Raw genomic sequence first — 23,222 nt, 5'->3', positions numbered from 1 at the left:
CTTGATCTAACACTTGATAACACAGGAGTTGCTTACTATCGTTGTTATTTTTGCAGAGAGTAGACAACTCTTTGATCAGGTCTATATAATTTCAAATCTTCTCGATTTAAGAGTTTAATTTATTTATTCGGCTTCAATAGTGTTGATATAGTTGTTATTTCATATATAAGTCTATCTCTGATAGAAACCGATCGTCTCTGATAGTCTGATCTCTGAAACCATAGCTGTATTTGAGCAAGTTACCATTATATGATTTTAAAAATTAGCACATCTTGTATTAATATGTTTGCAACTTTGTACTGGCCTTTGTAGGTCAGTACAATTTGGTCTAAAAAATTGACAGCATTTGCAGTGGAAGTAGGTAATTTATATAAAAATTCTCCACTGCGCCTTAAAATATCCTTGAGACTTAACTAGTCATTGCATCAAGCCTTAATCCATCAGGAATTATATGCATAGAATTTAACAGGATGAACTTATTAATCAATTTTTTAAATAATGATTAATTTTGATACAATGAGGATGAAGGATTTGCAAAATAATTCATATATACATAATATATAAATAGTAAATATAGTGTTTGATCATGAATACCGCTGGAGAGCGAATGTAATGAATGCAATTAAAATGTCATTATATGGACGGCGAGTCTCTGATGATGTGAATCTAATTCCACTATCTCTTCTTATTTTTTCCAAACAGTTTGAACTTCCGAAACCTTTTACTGTCGTGAAAGAGTTCTGCGTGATCTTCAGCTTGAAACTCAGATACTCTTGCTTCGAAAGTACCTGCAAGGAATAACACCTGGTTTAAAGTACCTGCAAAGAATAACACCTGGTTTAAAGTGCCTGCAAGGAATAACACCTGGTTTAAAGTACCTGCAAGGAATAACACCTGGTTTAAAATACCTGCATGCAATAACACCTGATTTAAAGTACCTGCATGGAATAACACCTGGTTCAAAGCATCTGCAGGCAGACAGGTTGACAGGTAAAAGCTACTGTTTGCTACCCATGCTAGTTGTTTACCTGCATGCGAGCAGATCAACAGTACCTGCATGCGAGCAGGTAAACAGCGAGCAGGTAAACACTACCAATAATATCAAGTTAATAAAACCTGCGTGCAGCACCAAACTTGACTGCATGTACACGCTAAAGACCCTTATGGTATTCTTTATCTTCGGTAAGTTGTCGAACCTTGTATGCTAAATTATATCGCTTAAGGTTCAAACACACGATTTTATTGCGTGGGTCATGAGAAGTGCGGAGATATTTTTGGCGTGTGCCAAAACACACCTGAGCGATTCACCAGCATACGATAACATGGGCACACTCACAAACTACCAATACAATTCCACATCATTAGTTTCTTCAAAGTTGTTAATAACTTTAGGTAAGTCAATATGGCATCTAGGCAACAACGTAAACAACTTCCGCTTTTGTTATTAGGCCTATCTCACTTTTACGGATTGTACACTACAAGACAAAAAAAAAGATTCTTGTATTTTTAACAGTAATATTTTATGATTTTTATATATAGTTTACTTTATAGTAGTTTTTATATTTAATATATTAAATATTTGTCATTCTCAAGATGGTCAACCTGCGCAACGATTGACTCCAAATGTTGGTTTTCAACTGGGTTTTTTGTGTGTTATGTCATACAGGACTGAGAGTGCTTTTATTAAATTTATGAACTATTCAGTGTTTGTTCTGATGATGTTTCAACCGTAACAAAATAGCACAGTATTGCTACTGTACATTGGTGAAAATCGATAAGAAACAATTACCCGCCATAAAATTGCATTCTGGGAAAAACCAACCAATCGAAATGCATCTCGCTAGCGATAAAGTTGTGAGAAACAATGTCAAGCATTATCGCTCTGCATGAGCTCGCGGATCGAGTTCTAGCGCAGATTAGCGTCATGCAACGCGATATCGCACTAAATATCGTCAAGTGTGTTTGCACCTTGAGTCTCTAAAATGTGATTCAATCTCTTTTTCTGACAAAGACTAGTTGATTTTTTTAGTTTCTTTACCTTCTAGGTAATTCTCAAACTAAAAATTTAAGAGTTTTCCAGATGAACATTTTAACTTCCTTATAAGCTACCATTGATAAATTAGTTTTTCTTTGCGGATTAATTGTTACAAGGTTACAGAAAGCTGTCTAGAATACAGCTGAATAATTTAACATTCAACAGTAAGACAGAATATTTGCTATTGTAATTATTTAAATATAAATGTAGGTTCAAACAGGTTTTAAATACAAAAATACAAATCCTTTCATCTGAGCGAAGAAATGAGTGAAAAATGAATATTCTTTTTAATCAAGTTTTGAACAACTAAATCGTGTTTAATTAAACTAAGCATATGAAGTTGTCTTCTCCTTGCATTAGGCTATGCGTGTCCAATTAAAGATGACTTTACTCAAAGTTTTGGTAGATTTTATCAAAAAGTATCGGTACTTTTTTACCACTTGCGATTGTTTTTGATGTTTGAAGTGATCTGACTGCCAGGATGTTTCAAGATTAAATGGATAAAGGTAAATTAAATGCGAGCAGGTAAACACTACCAATAATATCAAGTTAATAAAACCTGCGTGCAGCACCAAACTTGACTGCATGTACACGCTAAAGACCCTTGTGGTATTATTTATCTTCAGTAAGTTGTCGAACCTTGTATGCTAAATTATATCTCATAAGGTCCAAACACACGATTTTATTGCGTGGGTCATGAGAAGTAGCCAATAACACTCACATCGGCTAGTGCGGAAGTTGGAGCGTTAGGCAACTATAGACATCATAATCACACTTGTGCTTTATCTGTGTGTTTTAACCGTGTTCAGGTTTGTCCATTTTAATTTTGAAACACTCTGGCAGTCAGATCACCACAAACATCAAAAACAATCACAAATGATAGAATAATACTGATACTTTCTGATAAAATATACTAAAATTTTGTGTAAGTTCATACTTGAATTAAACATGTGGAGTTGTCAAAACATTTCCTACAAACTCAATTTTTACCTGAAATTATATTTCTGTCATTCTCTCTTTCTGTCGTATAAACTTCAAACATTTGGGTGGCAGTGAACCACTGCAGGAAGTCCATAATACTTGGAGCATTTGAGGCATTGCATACGAATTCTTCTTTCTACAATTTTATTACAAGCCATATAATAAACAATCCAGCGGTCTCTGCTGTTGAGCAGTTTTAGCAAACCTGGTTAATTTTCTCATCTATGTATGTTTGCATAAACTGAATCACTAATTTGATCTTGCGACCCTTCAGAAACTAGAAGATATCAGGGCTTTCTATGTTTACTTGTATGAGTGTTGAAGAATTCGCGGGTCATTTGATGTAGCTGAACCATCTTAGAAAGGGAGAAGGGAGCATTCACACCCCCTCCCTAGACAAATTAAGACTATCTACTAAGATTGAAACTGGTGTTTTGAAACAGCTGGAGAAAAGACTAATCTCCAGGAAGTAGATAATAAATAATAAGCATTAGCTTCAAGTAAACAGGCATGTAGGATTATCTGTGGTTTTATAAAGTAAACAGTCCGTGTTCTAGAATGGTTACAATGAGATCAGTGATGCTCAACTAAGATCTCAGCATGCCTCCCGTGATCTGACAGGGAAGACAACAATGGGTTATTTACAATGAGACGGCTGAATTCCTATCAGAGTTTTCTAAAACTTCAAATATTATATGAGAAAAGACGATTACCAGGGAGACATCAGTAAGGAAAAGGCTAGCAGCATCATCAGTCAGATAGTTATGTTATGGAAACAGGCTATGCAGTCATTAAGTTGTATTACGCTAAGAGGGTTTGCCTATCATTCATAGAGTTGTGCTACGATAAGAAAATATGGGTATCATTCATAGAGTTGTGTTATGGTACGAGGGTATGGGTATTATTCATAGAGTTGTGTTACAGTAAGAGGGTATGCAGTCATAAAGTTGTGTTATGGTAAGAAGGTATGGGTATCATTCATAGAGTTGTGTTATGATAAGAAGGTATGGGTATCATTCATAGAGTTGTGTTATGATAAGAAGGTATGGGTATCATTCATAGAGTTGTGTTATGGTAAGAGGGTATGGGATCAGTCATAGAATTGTGTTATGGTAAGAGGGTATGGGTATCATTCATAGAGTTCTGTTATGGTATGAGGGTATGGGTATTATTCATAGAGTTGTGTTACGGTAAGAGGGTATGCAGTCATGAAGTTGTGTTATGGTAAGAAGGTATGGGTATCATTCATAGAGTTGTGTTATGGTAAGAGGGTTTGCCTATCATTCATAGAGTTGTGTTATGATAAGAAGGCATGGGTATCATTCATAGAGTTGTGTTATGGTATGAGGGTATGGGTATTAGTCAAAGAGTTGTGTTATGGTAAGAGGGTTTGCCTATCATTCTGAGAGTTGTGCTATGATAAGAAAGTATGGGTATCATTCATAGAGTTGTGTTATGGTAAGAGGGTTTGCCTATCATTTATAGAGTTGTGCTATGACAAGAAAGTATGGGTATCATTCATAGAGTTGTGTTATGGTAAGAGGGTATGCAGCCATAAAGTTGTGTTACAGTAAGAGGGTATGCAGCCATAAAGTTGTGTTATGGTAAGAAGATATGGGTATCATTCATAGAATTGTGTTATGGTAAGAGGGTATGGGTATCATTCATAGAGTTGTGTTATGGTATGAGGGTATGGGTATCAGTCATAGAGTTGTGTTATGGTAAGAGGGTATGCCAAGAGTTATACCAGAGGTCTATCATGGTCTATAAGATCTATCTAAGAGGTCTATCAGAGTTGTGCCATGATAAAAGATATGTCTATCATCCATAGAGTTATGTTATGATAAGGTGTGTCTATCAGTCATAGAGTTGTACTCCCGAAAGCGAGAAGTAGTTCAATAATAGCTCACTGGATAAAAAAAGCAGGCCTGACAATCTCATGACTATAATTGCTCACAGTAAATCTAGGATATAAATAATTAGTGTAATTAATGTACAACATAGGTTAGACAACTACATGTAACAACCATTCAATAGCTTCTAGCTAATGAACGTAGAATTTCAATATAAACAAAACGTTATCTCAGTTTGGTCAATCAATCACATCAAGAAGGCCTACAAACTCTCTGGTGTCCTCCCCAAAACTGCCACAAAATGTATAAATTATAATAATATTAATGAGCTGACGTCGCAATTATGAGCACTCATCACCTACAGGTGAAGCTTGGACAGCCAGTTTACCTTTCATACAGTTTATGAAACTGACCAATAAGAGACAGCTTTTGTTAACTCTAAAGATGCCTGACTAACCAGTAATAATGACAATATGGCTGCCAGAATCCACATACAGTAATCCTTTGCTGCCTGACCTTTGTAGTTTCAGTATTTTGAAAATGTTCAAAAGAGAAATTTAAAAAATAATTAAAAAATTCAAATGCATGTATGCAAACATGTGATTTCCTTCACACAATGAACCCATGCAGTTAACTAGGGCAGAGGAAGTTCACTTACTACATAAGTTACTACTACTACTGCTATTATATAAGCTGGGTCCGTCTGTCTGAAGCCACAATTTGAGCTAAGGAAAAAGATTCCTTTTAATGAGATTCCAACTCATGGCATTTGGCTTCATAAACCGATACTCTAACACCTTTGCAAATCGATCTCTCAGGCAAACAAAGTGCCAGGGTGCCTGCTATAAATGAAAAGGCAAAAGTATAAAAGGCATAAATTTTGTATCAAAACAGATCCTGAAAACTTAAACAATCAAACAAACTTTCGTGCGAGCTTTCATGCACGGAATGACTTTGTATGAATGTATCATTCTTGAAAAGGACAAGTTGTTCGATAAGGCTAGTAAGGCTGTCCATCCTATCACATCATCGATAAGGCTATTAAGGCTGTCCATCCTATTACACCATCGATAAGGCTAGTAAGGCTGTCCATCCTATCACACCATCGATAAGGCTAGTAAGGCTGTCCATCCTATCACACCATCGATACACTTATAAACAGGTAGAACTCTCTTGGCATCAAAGAGGGGTGTATGTAGGGGTCAGCTTTCGCTCCTATATTTTTGGAATATGTAGAAAAAGCAACTTACCTGAAATTGTCGACCAACACCCGGAACATGGATCATAAAATCATTAAAACTTCCAGTTGTTTCGAGAAAGAACCGAAGGAATGATTCAGCTACCATCATGCTCCGCAATGGCTGATTCTCTGTAACCAACAACGTGTGTTATCATTCAACACCTTCCAGACAATTCTTTGTTATCAAGGATAGCTATTCACTTTGTGTGCTTCTACGCATTACCCGTAAACATCTACAGAAGGCCCTTCTGACATTTCAATCTGCTCATTGGCCACTAAACAGCATCAGTATCTGTATAAGGTATCACTAATTATCACCATACATTGACACCTGTTCCGGTCTGTCAACATCAAATTTGGTGGCGCTTTTCCGTCAAATTCAAAAGATTACATTGGGAAAAGGCACTGAAAAGCTATCAAACATGTATTTGTTCTAACAGATTTCTGCATTTCCGATTGCGATGCCCATTAAAAGGTTTGGTAGCAAGTAAGGTTGGCTTAGATCATTGATAATTTGGTTGTCATGTCTCTGGCCCTTACCTGATTTGGCCATGTCCAACGCAGCCACAAGTGCCCTGTGCAGCTTCTTCGGTAATATTGTCTTCTCATCTCCCATTCGCTGTAAAAACTTGTGATTGTCTAGATCTATAACGAGCACCTGCAAGTAACAGCCGACCATTTTATCAACATGACTGACAATAAGCCATCATATCTTTAAACTTATCAGAAGGAGTGATTCAACTCTCTATAAATTTAGAAGTATTCTAGAACTAACCTCTTCCATTTCATCATCTAGAGAAGCGAGAAGATGAGCATTTGTTGACAGAAGTCCGACTATGAAAGGCGTCGGAGCACAGACTACATCAATGAGGTTTGGTGGCAGCAGTGGAATGAATGTGTGCTGCCAGCTGAAGGGGTATATCAGCGAGGCGAAGGCATGTACACAGGAAGACAAAATGCTAAAATGATAAATGCCAATAATAGTGAGCAAAGTTTCAACTCTCTACAAACTGTCTAGGCAGAAGTCATTACAATTGACTACTACTACTAGGGTTGCACTCTAAATGATCTACCAAAGGATACATTTTAGTTAAAAATGAACTTTCACAAAATTTTAGCAAGTTTCTCAGAAAGATAATTTTCTATCATTCGCGATTATTTTTGATGTTTGAAGTGATTTGATTGCCAGAATATTTCAAGGATAAAAACGATAAAACTTGATCACGGTTAAAATGCCCAGATCAAGCGAAAGTGTGATTATGACGTATCTAGTTAGAAAGAAACCGGACACAATAGAGACGGGCAACATTGCAACTTGAACATAATAGCCGATATCAACTATCGCAACTAGTGAGCTCATTTTGCACATATTTGTCTTCTGAGCATTTTAATCGCGATGAAGGTTTGCCGATTTCAGTCTAGAAACATCCTGATAGTCAGATCACCTCAAACATCAGAAACAATCATAAATGATAGAAGAATACCAACGCTTTCTGATAAAATCTATCAAGATTTTGTATAAGTTCAACTTGAATGCTATTATAGACAAGTGCAGAGAATGCATGTACCATAAGCCAGCCATAAAAACCAAATCAACTCACCTAAGTTTCTCCGCTATAAATATGATTTTTCTCTCGAGGAGTATAGAAGCAAATATTTTGATTATCTGGCTGACGGAGAGAAGGTTAAGGAGGCATTCATAGTCAATGCCTTCCCTCTGCGAGTCAGGAGATCTGGTGAAGACCAGACTTTCTGGTTCTTCATACACATTCTGCAAGAGAGTAAGCCGACTCGTTACAAAAACTACCCGTTACAAAAATGACCAGATTACTTGACAGGTATGCAAACTAGCGTTGCAGGTTTATTGTATACAGAGGGGTTAGTCGGGTTAGCCAAAGTCATTAAGCAAAATTTGATTAAATTCCTCTCAGATTATCTTCCACACTTAGCATTCCCGCACAAATATTACATGTTACCGTAATTGGATGCTCTTGCATAAATTTTCCCAGATGCCCGTAGCAGACGTATTACCAAGCACACATTCATAAGCAGTAGCAACTCTGCCACCAAGTTGACAGGGGAGACGATCTTACCGTTAACGATTCATACAACTCCAAATCCTAAATAGGCAACTTGATAATAAATTGACATCACAAATACAAAAACTTACTCCAGTTATTTGGTGTAGCCTCAAAGCTGAACTAAGGAAAGATAATTACCAAGGTTATTATTTAGGGTAGCCTAAATATTAGCCTTAGTAACTTGAAAAATAAACTTTTAATTTGAGTAATTTTAAAATCCACCTATAGAATGGGGTACACAGTTAACATTTATCTACTCCTATGTATATCAATAAACTTGGAGTTATGCTCTACTTGCTGTTTTTAGGAATATGCGATGAACACAATAGGTAACTACTTTATCAAATACCCATTAATGAATCCAGTAAGGTATTGTTAGCGCCTCCTAAGCGTGTTTGTTCAAAGTATGATTATCATAGCCTAGAATGATCAAAATATTCATAAAGATCTCCAGTAAATATTTTAAAGTTATACTCTCAGACGCGCACAGATTTGCCACTAACAGGCCCTTCTCGCTAACAGACTCTTCTCGACTCAGTTATTCTGTATCATCGGGTACCCAAGTAAGACAAAAGCTACCATAGTTCTCCTGCAAATGTGAGAGGTACAGAATAGGAATTCTAACATCTCACACGTTCTCCAATCGTGTTCCCTCTACACGTGAGGAATATATTTAATGCACTCCTAATGTGAGAAAGGAGCATGTCGAGCTCAACAGGCAGCCTTTATCACCACTCAATAGCAAGGTTACAGAGTCAGAATGAAAGTGTCTAACCATCTGAGAGCTGGTCTTATTTACAGCTCATTTGGCTGATGAGAGAAAATAGGAAAGGCCTCCTTCTCTCTCAATGATTAATGTATTGAACGGAATGTGGACTGACGTATTACAACTGTCCCTTGTACTCAGTGCCTTTACATGGCATACAGTGACCAGGCGTGAGATGATGAGATTGCTCTCTCCTCTCTCTAGTTTATTTATCCTAAGCTACTGCTCAAGGTTGAATGCTTTGTTTTTTTTTGTAACAGATAAATGTAATAAATGTAATAGCTATTATAATTTGTTATTATGTTTATCATGTCTTGCTCTTCAAAATCAGCCCAATTCTGTGAAATTGTACAGTATTACATGTTTTCTTTCATACTAGCTCCTACAGCCGTAATTGAGTTTATCAACTAGGAGAGAAATAAATATGACTAACAAGCTAACAATCGATGCTTGTGAAAAATCAGCGACTGGAACTATTAGATAAATGTCAAGGACATTATAGCAGACTCACCATTGCTCTGATAGTCACGGAATGGCCAGGGCTTGGCAAGGGTCGACCATAGACAGCCTGTAGGAACTCTTCTGCTCGCACCGGGTTTTGTTTGCCCCTTTTCTCCACTTCATCAAGCACCTAACAATACCAAGTACAGTTAACTGGCATCCAGAGCAGGTGCTTTGGCTGTACTATAAGTGAGGAATACGGCTGAAGGTGGACTTGCACAAAATTATGGTAGATTTTATCAGAAATTGTCGGTATTTCTCAATCATTTGTGATGCTTTTGATGTTTCAAGATTAAAATCGAGAAATCTCAAGATCTCATCAGTGTTGCTATCGTTGCTATAGTTGGTATTGGCTATTGCATTCAAGTTTCAGCGCTACGCATCGCTATTTTGCCAGCCTCTTGGCAACTACAGTCGTCATAATCAAGCGAAAGTGCGATAAGGAATTACAAATTTCCTAATCGCACTGCTGCTTGATCTGAGCATTTTAACAGCAATCAACCTTTGTCAATTTTTATCTTGAAACATCCTGGCAGTCAGATTACTACAAGTATAAAAAACAATCGTAAATGGTAGAAAAAATACCAATACTTTCTAATAAAATCTACAAAGATTTTGTGTTAGTTTGTCTTTAAGAGAATTCACAGAACTCTGAGATGTAACAGAAAATGGCCGAGTGAGTGGGGAGCAGATAACTTGTATAAATCTTATAAATTATTATTAGTTATTGTTTACACAGCACAGTCATACCTCTACATACAGAATTTAGTTCTGAAGTTTGCGTTGTGAGTTAAGATCATCGTATGTTGAGTCAAGTTTTTTCATTAGAATACACTGTAATTCATTTAATTCGTTCCACAAATCTAAGATAACCTTTTAATAAATACTATTTGAGAACTATAAAATGCTCTCAAAGACCACTAGTTTGTTAGGTATATCTCAGTGCTATTATTAGGTTAGCTTTCTGGATATAGCCATACAATGCTCTGTCCTTCTCTGCAAGCCAGATCATAGCTTCACTTAGATTATTCATAAAAAGGTTGATGGACCAGATAGAAACTGCCAGTTTTAGCTCGAGACCACACGCTTAGGTATTTGCATCACAGGCAACCTTGATGGTTGGCTTATTCTTAGCGAAGGAGTCATATTAATTGCTATGATTGAAAGGCTGATAAAATTCAAATCTCGAGATTCATTTTGAAAGTCGCAGCCATCAGCACAAATAACTGCAAAAAGGAAATCATGTTGTCTTCTAATCAGTATATCACATTTAGGGGCTTGAGGTGACTTAGTGACCTTGACACCCTTGATACGAACCCACACTCTTACAGCGCAGTATGTCAATGACACAATCAAAGAGTTTTGATCGCATTTCTAAATACTAACAAACACTGGATATATTTGTTGGCAAGGCAGAACACCACTAAATATTATAAATGATAAAATATTTCACTTGTTTATAGATGTCAAAGCCTTGTTATAATTTGATCAACCATGTAAGTAGAATTGAAAATAAGTAAAATCAGTAATTTGTAAAATCAAATTTTTTTAAATTTGCAAAATAGGTAGAAAGCTGAAAACTTGCAAAATGGAGGAGATGATGATCATCTGCGTTAAAATACAATCGGCGCTCTTACAACTTACATAAATAATCCGTTCTAGGAATGCTTATGTTATCTGGGTTTTTACATTATACAAACAGTAAAATACATGTCAACTGCCTAACCTATTCCAAGATCTTTCCAAACTCACCCCTTGGGCCATACAAATAGGAAAAACAAGACTTAACTTTTTAATTTGTTGGCTGTTTCGTAACAGCAGTATTATTGGCTTGCATCGACCAATTTTCTTCCTTTTCTGATCAATCTCACTGGTTTTATAGACCATGATTGTGGTAATTTTTACAATAACTTGATGGAGAGGGCACATCTTAGGCATTCATTTACAACAGTTTGCTTATTTTTCTAAACAGCAAAGTCTATTCTGCAAGGTAAAACTAATAACAAATTTTTATATACATCTACAATAAAGCAAAACAAAAACATGTTTACTACAAAAAGAGTAGTACTACCTGTTCGTCGTCTATTTGTATCCAGGGGTTAATGTTAGGATAAAGGATAACATTTAACGATACTCCAACTCGTGACATTCAGATTGGTAGACCGATGCTGTAACACCTGTACCAATCGATCGCCTTTGTATTTATGAACAATTGCACATCTATCCTATTCTCTGTTTTGTCGACACATCTGACGATCTATCGCGACGAACTAGAATGCTACGAAAGTTATATATAAAATAGATACAACGCTATGCTATACGCGTTTTTATTTCATTTTTTCTCTCACGACGAAATAGGTTACCGTTCAAATCGAATTTGAGAAGTCGCCCGACTTGACACTTTACGTTATATGGAATGTTGTACGTAGTACAAAACAAAAATTTCACATAAATTTTTAAGGTTACTGGAATTTACGTTATAGGAGGTATACATATTACAGGAGCAGCTACTGTACACTAACCTGATTGTATAGTTTTGGTGCATGAAGTGGGCTAACAACACAAATAACTTCTGCCGTACGGGGAAGGTTGTTCAGGTCGGAAGGCTACAAACAAAATGTTTGAAAGTCTATAAAAAGTACATTCTGAAAAACAATAATGGTGTCGAGAGACAGAGGGGAGCGACAAAAAGAGCGATGAAATGAAGAAACAAATAACAGTCAAAAAGTGAAGAGATGCGTGAAAATGCAAAGACAGCAGAGAGGCGGAGTAGAGAAAAAAAGTGTAGAGATATACGGAGAGATGGATTTGAGAAAAGGGGTGAAGAGATGGATTGCAGAGACCATGTGGAGACACAGAGCGGAAGATAGAGTATCGAGACAGAGTAGAGAGGTACAGAGGAAGTACACAAAAGATAAAATAAGCAACAACAAGCCATAATTAGTTCTACTTCCTCAAAAACTAAAGGGATTAGCGTTCATATAACCAAAGACACGCAATTAGGGTTTTATGGATGAATTAGCTGGTGGTTGATGGTTTGAGTTGCTAGAAACTGTCACAGAATCCATTATGGAAATAAATCTGTCCATCAGTTTACAGATTATCATTAATCGGGACTGGTAGTGCTAATAAGTCAGCCATTATTACATGATTCAGAAAAATAAAAATGCAGTAGTAGCTGCTAGAATTTACTGAATAAAAGTTGAAAGTAAACCTATCACTTACTAGGTGTAACAGCCAATCTACAAGATATAGCTTGGACAATAAGGGTATAATAGGATTCTCTATAAGCAGTGAGAGTAGGAAGTATCCATATGGTGGCTGGATTGTAATCATATTTCTTTATAATTGCAGAAGAATTACAGTAGTTTCTTTATAATTCTAGGAGAAATACTGTAGCTTCTTTATAATTGTAGAATAATTACAGTAACTTCTTTAGAATTGTAGGAGAATTACAGTAGCTTCTTTAGAATTGTAAGAGAATTACAGTAACTTCTTTATAATTGTAGAATAATTACAGTAACTTCTTTAGAATTGTAGGAGAATTACAGTAGCTTTTTTAAATTGTAGGAGAATTACAGTAGCTTTTTAGAATTGTGAGGAAACTACAGTATTTTTTTACAATGAGTGGGCGTGCAATAGAATGGAAATGACAGCGGGTATGCAAAAGTTTGTACAGCCCGTCATTAAAAAAATCTTCAAAATTCAATATCTTTTTGATATAATAGACATGCGTGGTAGATGCTAAAAATATTATTACTCGATTCGAGGTCATGTTCTATGTTAATCTAGCCTCAGCTTATAACAACACATTCATCACAACATTTGCAGAGTTGAAGGGCATCATAATGGTTCATTTTTTCAACTAATAATTTTCGTTCCCAGCCAGATCTTGTGTTTACATTGTAATGATGGTGGATTCAGTTTTTTGGCGAAAAGGACATCTGCACAAATCGTATTATTATACCCAACTAAAAAACTTAAGGATGGAGATATCTTTTTTGGGGAAATACATCTACATGAATAACAATTTGTCAGATGCATTTATTGATAGTATTCCGTCTTTCAACTGTTTATACGATGAAACATATAAAATATCAACTTACTAGGATATCGATTATTGTTTATAAACATGCGTTAACCATCGAAAAAGTTTGGAATTCAGCTTAATTCAGTAAAGAAAATTGCACCTGAGACACTGTCTAGAAATCAGGGAAGGAAAGTTTCAGAGTGTCAAACAGCACGTTTGCTCCATAAACAATGTTCACATTAACACCATGTCAGTCTCTTGTTATTACACCGTGTGAAATACCATCCAATGAAAACAAGACTTTATATCCATCTAACCAGCATGCTTCGTTTAGCGCAAGAAACCAAAATGTCTAACGAGGGATGCAAACCTCACATTTAATAACTGAGCCTAAGTTAATCCTTAGAAATGACCAACAAGTACAGTGTAGTGGTACAGTAGTACTTCAGTATAAAAGATGCAAACAATGTCTATCTGCAAAAGGTTACTACATACCAGCATTCTCTTGCAGTAGCCATATTGCCTCGTTCCCGTCACATCTGTCAGCACAAAGGAGAAAGCCTCACTGCAACAAGAGAGGATAACTCAAAGTATCTCTCGAGATTTATAATTACTTTGCTAAAATTCTTTTCGCCGAACTATATATTTGCCGAAAAGCCATTTGTCGAAATTGAAGCCTTTCGTCGAAAAGTGAAGTTTTGGCCAAAAATTTAGGCTATTAGTCGAAAACTCATGCCAATTAGTTGAAAATAATAATCAGCTATGTTATAATTGCTTTACCATAATTAAATAATTTCAATATGCATTGCATTGTATATGCAAGATTGCATTAAACTCATTTTTTATGAAATTCTGCAACGTTTAGGTGTCATTATGTACAGATATACAACATATTTGTGTTCTTTAGGTTCGAGATCTATAAGTTGCTATGCCAAATTTGATTTGGCAAAAAATATGTTTATTTGTTTTACAGGATATATAGTGAAATCTTTTGAGAAGTCATAGTTTTGATGTCACGGCTAGGCTATATGTGTACTTTTTAAAAACTGTAGCAATGATAGTGTCATAGTGATAATACAAGTCATTTTAATAGTCTTCAATCTCGACTGGCATGTCGACAACAACGGTTTTGGCCATTATCTTTTTGACTAAACCTCCATTTACTCTCTTGAGTACATGGTTTGTTTGTGCTATATTTGTTGGAATGTCGATTCCAATCAGACTTAATAAGGATGTTTTGAATATTTTAGACATTAGTAAAAAATAAGCTGTGAATTATTAACCAACACAAATTAGTCTTTATTCATTGAAGTTAACGAGTTGAAGTTTATTGAATATTGGTAATTGTCTGCTTATTTTATAAGTGAATTTCAATAATAAACAGTTATCTGTAGACACATTGTCATAATAGTCAACTCGTTACAAGCATTGTGGACTCCTAGGCTAAAGAATAGAAAAATAGAATTTATGTAGAACTTAAGCTAAAACTGTAAAGTTTCCAAGAGAAGCTTTTGAGGCATAAAGTGCTAGTAAGAAGGGAAAATGTCTCAAAAATAAAATGGTCACTGAAAGCTGTCGGATCAGAGCTGCCAGATCGTGTGTTCTCAAAGTTAGTTTGTTGCCATCATAGGTCTCCACTCACCTTCATAAATGCATGGATATGAATAACAATTATTCGGCATTTGATTCTAAAAAATGTTTCTCTAGTTAGTGGTTTAAAAAGTGGTTATAACGACATGTTGTTTGTTTCCATAATGATTCATCCACTCACTACCTTTGGTTTGGTTGAGATAAAACTGGAAGAGTCGATATATAGGTAAATAGCAGAGATGTTAGTAATGAAGAAGGGTGTCCTATCGAATTCATAATTGAAACAAAAACTAAACGTTCAACAAGAGTATAGAATGTTGGTGAAATCAAACCTGAAAAATCAAAAATCACTTCGAATTATCTTGAGGCTTCTGAACATTGAATGTAGTACGAGTGTAGGACACGGTTTTTATGTAATAATTTCCAATACTCGTGGTATGCAAAAATTAATAATTTATTTTGCAGAAAATCACGTAAGCCAGAAGATTTTCAAAACCTGAAGGTGTTTTTACACAGCCTGATATTAGGCAAATCAAAAAACTTCAAACGAACTAAGGAGCGCTTAGAGCAGTTAAAGGTCATCAGGATGCTGTTAACAACTGAACTATAGCGTTGATTGTGCTGTTTGCAGTGTTTAGGCCATCAAAGTTCATGATAAAACTGCAACACTTTACTTAAAATAAAACTGACAAATATTTACTATAATAAGAGCTGTGGCCGTCCATCGCTCTGTCTGAAGCTGAACAATCTTTTTTTCCTTCAAGGTTAGAAAAAATATTGTTTTCAATGGGATTCGAACTTGCAACTTTTGGCTTGGTAGATCAACACTACCACTTGCTTCGATCGACCACCTTGTCACATTACAGAATAATTGTGCAGATAGCTATTACACCTGACAACCTCCCATGGAACACAAGACTATCAGAGTACTAGTATATATAAAAAGCCGTTTTTTAATTTAAAACATTGCGAAAGAAACACTGTCGTGTGTCATCATATTGTATAGCCCCATTTTGAGGCTTTCTATAAAAATAAAAATGTCATTCCATATTGCCAAACATTAATAAATTAAGATAAGTGTAACCACAGGACAATTCACGAAAGTAACAGGTTGTGCAGTGTCTGTCGGTAACATACCTTTTGTAATCCGTACATCTGTGCCAAATATGGGCGTCGGGATAGCAGAACTGTGGAACTGCCGTCTGTTCAACATTGAGCTAAAACAGAGGAGATTATCATTAATCTTCGGCTTATTGACCTTTAATCCCCTCACACGTCATCGACACGCTATAAATAAGCGCCGTGTACTTTTTGCATTAAGTCTGCATGTCACTTTATTCTACTTGTACATGGTTATTGCAATCTACCACCCAGCCCTTGCACTAGACAACACCCTTTTATTATTTTTTGTTATAATTATATCAATTATATGTGGGCGGACAATTATTCTACTCATATATGCTGAGAAATTTCAAATTGAATAAAAAAATTTAAAATACAATAAAATAACAATTCCTTTTAAAATCTAAGTTTCTGGCAAACAGAGTTTTGTGAACTAAAATAAGATGGCTGCCCAGTTGTACTTGATAACCTGATGAAGTTTACATGTAGGTTAGGAAATGAGAAAATGCTTAAAGGTTGACTTGCAACAAAATTCACATTACAGTTATTTGGTATCAAAAGATTCACCATGTCTTACTCTGTTTTGTTGTAGGTGCAAAATATGTGGGAATGTGATTACAAGCTCTTAAAAGCTAAAAAACGGACAGTTAATCGAAGCCACACAAGACCGCCGTTGTTTGGAATCTCTTTCCAAAACGGCTCAAATGGGACGTAGTGGTTACAAGATGATTTCTGTTTACACTTTCATGCAACCTCACTCGTTGAAATATTTTCACAAATATACTTCACGCATTCAATAAAACTATGTCTATTGTTCTTACGCGTCTGTTTTATCGTCATTGTAATGCTGCCACTTTTAGCACTGATATCTTATAACTTACCGTAAAAATTCGTTTAATTTTTTAACCTTAGCTCGAAGGAGTACATATCATTGTCTGAAAATCATGACGAGCCTGTTGGTCACCTGTGAGAATCGAAAAGTGCTACAGAAATTATTTGCGAAGTATTGGGTCACGTGATCAGATTACGACTTGACGATTAGATCAAGCCGAAACAAAACTGTAAAGTAGCGAGCATCTATATTTGATACGGGGTCTTCGGTAAAACCCGAAGGGTTTGTCATAAACTAGTGCTACGATAAGTTTTATATTGAGCTTTTTATTAGCCTTTCAATTCACGTGAGAACATCACGTGACAAGACGATAACCAAATGTAATGACTACATCAGAGAAGTAAAGAGATTCCAATCTACGGCGGCTTTTCGTTTTTGAGCTTTTAAGAGCTTGTAATCACATTTCCACATATTTGGCACCTACAGCACAACAGAGTAAGACATGGTGAATCTTTTGATACTAAATAACTGCAATGTGAATTTTGTTGCAAGTCAACCTTCACAGGAGCTTCCTTTAACCATTGTTCTGTGAATTGAGAGTTATCAGTTGTTCCATATTCTCCTCCATTCTCGATAAGATAGGACCATTGTTTGAAATCTCTCATCACTTTAGTCCAAATTTTCCCGTGGTCTGTGAGATTTTTCACAACAGACAAAAACTGATCTCATAAGAGCCTATTGACCTCTAATCTCTGGCTATCCAACTGTACCATATGTAAGGATGTACCAGCGGGCTGGGCACCAGCATAGAGGCTGCGGAAATGTGCTGAGAGGTGAGACTGCACAAGTTTCTAGCTGTAGGATTTGTCAACAGAGAGTCAATATATCCACTGACCAAGCTGAAACACCCTGCCAATCAAATAACCTTGGAATGTATCAACTAGGTCCTGGCCTCATTGCTTGGTTGTGATGATTTCTTGACATTAATTATGCATATTTCAGTCCAGGTGGAGATAATCCATCTATCAAACGATCATTTCGAAATTCATCGAGGCACTTATTTCCATGGTCTGGCATGCTGATCATGAAGAAGACCAGATACTGAGGAAGATCTAAGCTTTTAGCTTAGATCAGTAAAGAGAAACGAGAAGCAAGATACGAACACAGAATTTGATATAATGCTAGGTTCTACATGGAACAAAAATATCGTAACAAAGTATATCTAGACAGTGCAGACATAACCTACTCCGCAGTATTGTACAGTTGACAGCCATAAATTGCAATAAAAATTTGTTTCAATTAAATTCCTTCTTTCTGCAGTTAAAGTAAGTCTATGTAAGTTAAGGTAGGTCCAGGCAAGTAAGTTTAGGTAAATATAGGTAAATGTAGTTGAGAAAACACCTGCTAAGTAAATGTTGAAGAGTGCATGTAAATGTATGTAAGTGTACGCAAGTGTATGCAGGTATAGGTAAGTGTCTGCAAGTGTATGCAGGTATAGGTAAGTGTCTGCAAGTGTATGTATGTGTGTGTAAGTACAAATATGAGCTCAAACATCTTCAGTAAATAAGAACTCAAAAGAATTAACATCTCGCTTCTCTATAATGCAAAGAACAAAATTGTAAACCAAGTTGCGCTTGAACAACCAGCATTGATTACTATGTTTTTGGCCTTGACCTTTGCTGTTTATAAAACTCAAGTGTTGATAAGGGAATATCATAGTAGTAAGGCTAGTAGAAAAAATAAGACTTAGTGGGCTCTCAAGCTACCAATACACCAGCCAATACTCCGTTAATAAATTTTAGTCCAATTCCGATTTGTAATATAAGCTATCGCTTTGACCAATAATATAAGCAATATGCTTTGTGTGAACCATCTTTTTCCTTAATTCTTATTAGTTATAAGAGCATTCGACTCAAGGCCACAATTTTACTCCTTTTCGAAGGCCAAAAAAGTATTGCTTTATTTAAATACGGCCCGGCAATACAATGTCATAGCAATAAAGCTCTTTTACAGCAATAAAATTTATGCCATATCATAAATATTTACTTAACTTTTAATTCTAGTTAGTTATAAGAGGTTCATAGGTTTTTAAATATGTCTATATCTGATTTTCTCTATTAAATGCCCATAAACATTAACTTTTAATTGATCTGCTTTTACATTCATTAAATGTTTACTCAAATACAAAAACTGCCTGATAATCACTGTTTCCATGATGCGTAGTACTTCGGCGTTGCGCTCTCTCCGAATCATGGAAACCGCGTCTTCGCACTGAAATCACTGCGCATTGATCAGTGCGGAGCCAGTGCAAATTCGCAGCAATGCGAATTTACACTGCGCAATGCGCAAAGTGCAATTGCGCAGTGGCTGCACATAGCTCTCTTGCCGTGGAGGCAGATTCATCGAGCGCCATAAACTAGTAAAAAAATTATCCGCTTATCTTGTTTTTTCTATTCTTCCGATCTTCTTTCACCTAAATTTAATTATGGTCTGCACCCACGAGGATGATGAGGTGATTACTTTCCCAGACTTTGTTATCGATGCCAACACTTTTCGAAAAATAGGTGGCAAATCCTAAAGTAACATTTAAATAATATATTACTTAAAAATACTAATTAAAAATAGATTACTTGGTAAAAATTGTGGTAAGGTTTGTAAAACCTTGTGCATGCGTATTGTAAATAAAAGTATAATGACGACAGAAGTATAAAAAGACCGTTTCTGACGTTCGGTATCCATGATCGATTCTATCTCTCCATCCGGCGATTCGATTTATACAATTTCTCTTCTCTGGCTAATTTGCTAAAAACCACAGCGCAGCATGTAACTTTGGTTGGACTCGACTTTGGAGGTGGCTGCATCGAAGTACTGCGCATCATGGAAACTTAGTGAATAATGCAAGAAAGAAATATAGATGGTATATTTGCTTGTTTGGCCAAATCACTGGCTAAATACTGTTTGGGTTATTGACAGCACTTTGATTTCAATAGGATATTGTTTTGTACAAAATCATGCTGTGTTGGTAATCTATGGTGTTGAAAATTGAATTGGCAACAGCTGTTCGTAATAACAGAGATCTTATCATTTTAATGAGACTTGGTATACAAATTTCAATGGTAAAACACTACTACTGTGAATGTTTCAAAGTGAAACCACTTTCCATTCGTGATTAATTGAAACTACACGCCCAGGGTGTTGAAATCCATTTGTTTCATTTTGTCTCATCGGTTATAATAACAGAAGAATAATCTGAAAATTAGATACAAACAAATTAGCTTTCAATTGATTATTTGGTCCATTTTGGTTGGTCGACAATGGAAATTTACCCGCATGATTGGTTAGTCTAGCTTTTTGAAAGATTTTAATGTCAACAAGTGCGCATGCAGCTGAGGGAAGTGTCATTGTAGGACTACATAAACTAAATGTCTGTGTAGTTTCAAACATACAGCTAAAATAGGCTTTATCAAGCTGAATGGGGAACATTCAATGGTGGCTGTTTCTTTTACCACATAGGCCTACACGTATATTTAGGGAGACAAAAATTTTCAAATTTCAAACGCATTGAAATCGCAGAGAAATTATTTTATTCTTTTGGCTGAGGTTGATAAAGATCTCTGGACAAGCTTGACTGGTGGTGAAGTAGCGGATATAGAGAGAGAATTGATTGCAAAACAATCAAAACCACAAAAGATAGGGCTGATGATTGATTGGTGAAGCTATGAGAGCCAACCCAGCATAACCCCTTCAGCAGAGGAAATAGCTGTATCCGTTGGGCGGCATACAGAGATGGATATGTATAGGAAAGGCCTGACAGCTAACACGAAGACTGTGGTACGTACGCTGCTCTCAAACAGATCTGAATCCCAAAATTTACGTATTACTTGCAAATAAAAAGTTTGCATGGCAGTGAAGACTGGGTGCATGTAAATTGATAAGGTTTAAATAGGCTAGATGCTGGTTTGTGGTGATTGCATTCACCCTATATAGTAGAAACATTGTGCAGTGACTTCGGATGGCCGTGCTGCAATCTACCTTTGGACCCGTTGGGTGTTAGGAACAATCATTGTGGTTTCATGGCCAAGATGTTTCCTTCCTAGGAGGATTTCCAGGCACATGCTCGTGTACTGGCATTGCAAGCAACCACGAGTTCTTAACTAAGATATGATTGGTATATCAAAGGTACACTTGATGATTTGATACATATGAGGGCTGATGAAGCACCCTGGAGGTGAAATGAGAGACGTTGCAGTCAGGCTGGCAGTAAACACATTGCGAAACTTACTGGAGATGTCAAAAATGAACACAATCTTTTGACCTTGACATTTATAATATCAATTTTTAGTAAGATGCAAGAAATATATAAATTTTATGATTCCCACTATTTATTTTAAACAATTTTATTCGTAACAAAACCTATTGAAAACAGCATTATATTATTTGAGAATGACCAAGTTTTCATCATTTTCTATCAGTGTGTTTCTGGTTTCGTTATAAAATATACTTTCTGAAAATCAGCTAGCTAATCATGACAAAACGGCAGCAAAAATATGAAGCGCTCCTAGTACACGAGTGAATACATTAGCATTCATCACTAGCATCAGCAGCCTTGTCACCGCACTCAATATACGGCAGCTTGCTCTAGCTTTTACACTGTTGTTAACCAATCATTATTACGGCAGACTTCCTGGCAGCGAGTTGTGTTTAAAGATGAACTTACACGAAATTTCCAAAGATTTTACCAGAAAGTATCCGTGTTTTTTTATCATTTGCAATTGTTTTTGATGTTTGAGGTGATCTGAATGCCAGGATGTTTCAAGATTAAAATCGACAAAACTTTGATCGTAGTTAAAACACTCAGATCAAGCGAGAGTACGATTAAGATGTCTATAGTTGCAAAGAGACCGACAAAATAGAGACCTGTAACGCTGCAACTTGAACGCAACAGCTGATATCAACTATAGCAATGATAAAACCTGGTGATGTCATTTTGCATATATTTTTCTTCTCAGCGTTTTAACCGAGATTGAGTTGTGTCTATTTTAATCTTGAAACATCCTGGCAGTCAGACCACCACAAACATCAAAAACAGTCAAAACTTATAGAAAAATACTGATACTGCCAGAGAAAATCTACTAAAATTTTGTGAAAATTCATCTTCAAGGTTGCTTACTTTTAACCACAAAAGGCAGGCTTGAATGCGAATTAGATGTCATCTGTAACAACAGAAACGAGTGGTTGCCATAAGACAACTCCTTAAAAGCCTGGTAAAATGGATTTGTTTTCAATATAGTCGTATAATTTGGTTTATATTTGTAAAGGGTGCTAATAAGAAAAACTGTTCAAAGCATAAAAACTCATGACCTGGTAGATGGGAGCCAAACTGATCTGTATAACAGAGTACACCCAACAAACAAGCCAGCGTTGAATCTAGTACCAGGAAACAGAAAGGTGTTAGTTACCTGAGGTGGAAATTTGTACTTCACATATGGTTCATAGGTGTTCGTTTCTGGATTCTTTCTGAGAGCCACAATCACAGCATAATCATAGAGTTGCGCATAGATACGTGTCATGAAACCTTTGATCTGTTCCACACTCGCATATGTCTATGGAAAAGAGGAATGCTATGTTAGTGCGTTGGTCAACATATCATCAAGGAGAAGACCTCGTCAACGGAACAAATTCTATTCTATTTATATAAATCTCAATGTTTGTCTGTATGTCTGTTATTCGTCTGTCCAGCCATAGTGATAAATTTTTAGCAACGAAAAAACACTTTACTGATAGATTTGAACTTGCAACATTCAAATTGTAAGTCGACTAACAAGCGCACATAACCACAAGGCTAAGCCGTCCTTATCATTGCCTACGCTTTAACCATATACTGTATATCTTTTTCGCAATTGCACTCGCCAAATGTGCATTTCTTATTACCCGTATGCCCTCGGGTTACGATGACCCTGTTACAGTTTTTTCGACTTGTGATGTAGAACACGATGCTTTTTTCGTCCTCGCCATAAGACATTTTTTCGCCATACGATATCAATAAAAATTACGTGTGCTGAGTACGTCGAAATAACGACGATACCGGAATGCTATTTGCCAAAATCCCTCCCACAATGCATGAAAGAGATACGATGCTCTCTCTCTCAGTTCAGATTAGCTGAACCGAATAGTGAAAACATGTAATTTGG

General features: G+C 36.1%; 1 protein-coding gene across 2 annotated transcripts in view; it reads right to left on the bottom strand.

Moving 5' to 3' along the window:
- Window positions 1-204: 204 nt before the first annotated feature.
- LOC137395257 (DENN domain-containing protein 2B-like) overlaps window positions 205-23,222 on the bottom strand; it is a 41,826-nt gene continuing 18,808 nt past the window's right edge. The window contains exons 5-16 of one of the 2 annotated variants that reach the window (XM_068082116.1): window positions 22,491-22,634; window positions 16,215-16,294; window positions 13,983-14,052; window positions 11,980-12,063; window positions 9,468-9,587; window positions 8,203-8,229; window positions 7,711-7,880; window positions 6,885-7,068; window positions 6,650-6,767; window positions 6,120-6,238; window positions 3,026-3,152; window positions 205-788 (exon numbers count right to left, since the gene is read on the bottom strand). In XM_068082116.1, coding sequence (XP_067938217.1) covers window positions 676-788; window positions 3,026-3,152; window positions 6,120-6,238; window positions 6,650-6,767; window positions 6,885-7,068; window positions 7,711-7,880; window positions 8,203-8,229; window positions 9,468-9,587; window positions 11,980-12,063; window positions 13,983-14,052; window positions 16,215-16,294; window positions 22,491-22,634 — 1,356 coding nt within the window. In that variant the 3' untranslated portion in view covers window positions 205-675. The remainder of the gene's footprint in view (window positions 789-3,025; window positions 3,153-6,119; window positions 6,239-6,649; window positions 6,768-6,884; window positions 7,069-7,710; window positions 7,881-8,202; window positions 8,230-9,467; window positions 9,588-11,979; window positions 12,064-13,982; window positions 14,053-16,214; window positions 16,295-22,490; window positions 22,635-23,222) is intronic. The other variant, XM_068082115.1, reaches the window with a different exon arrangement.

This window comes from Watersipora subatra, chromosome 4 (assembly GCF_963576615.1).
Source record: "Watersipora subatra chromosome 4, tzWatSuba1.1, whole genome shotgun sequence".
NCBI lineage: Eukaryota > Metazoa > Bryozoa > Gymnolaemata > Cheilostomatida > Watersiporidae > Watersipora > Watersipora subatra.
Note: the sequence above shows the minus strand (reverse complement) of the source record. Positions and strands in the feature narration are given on the sequence as shown.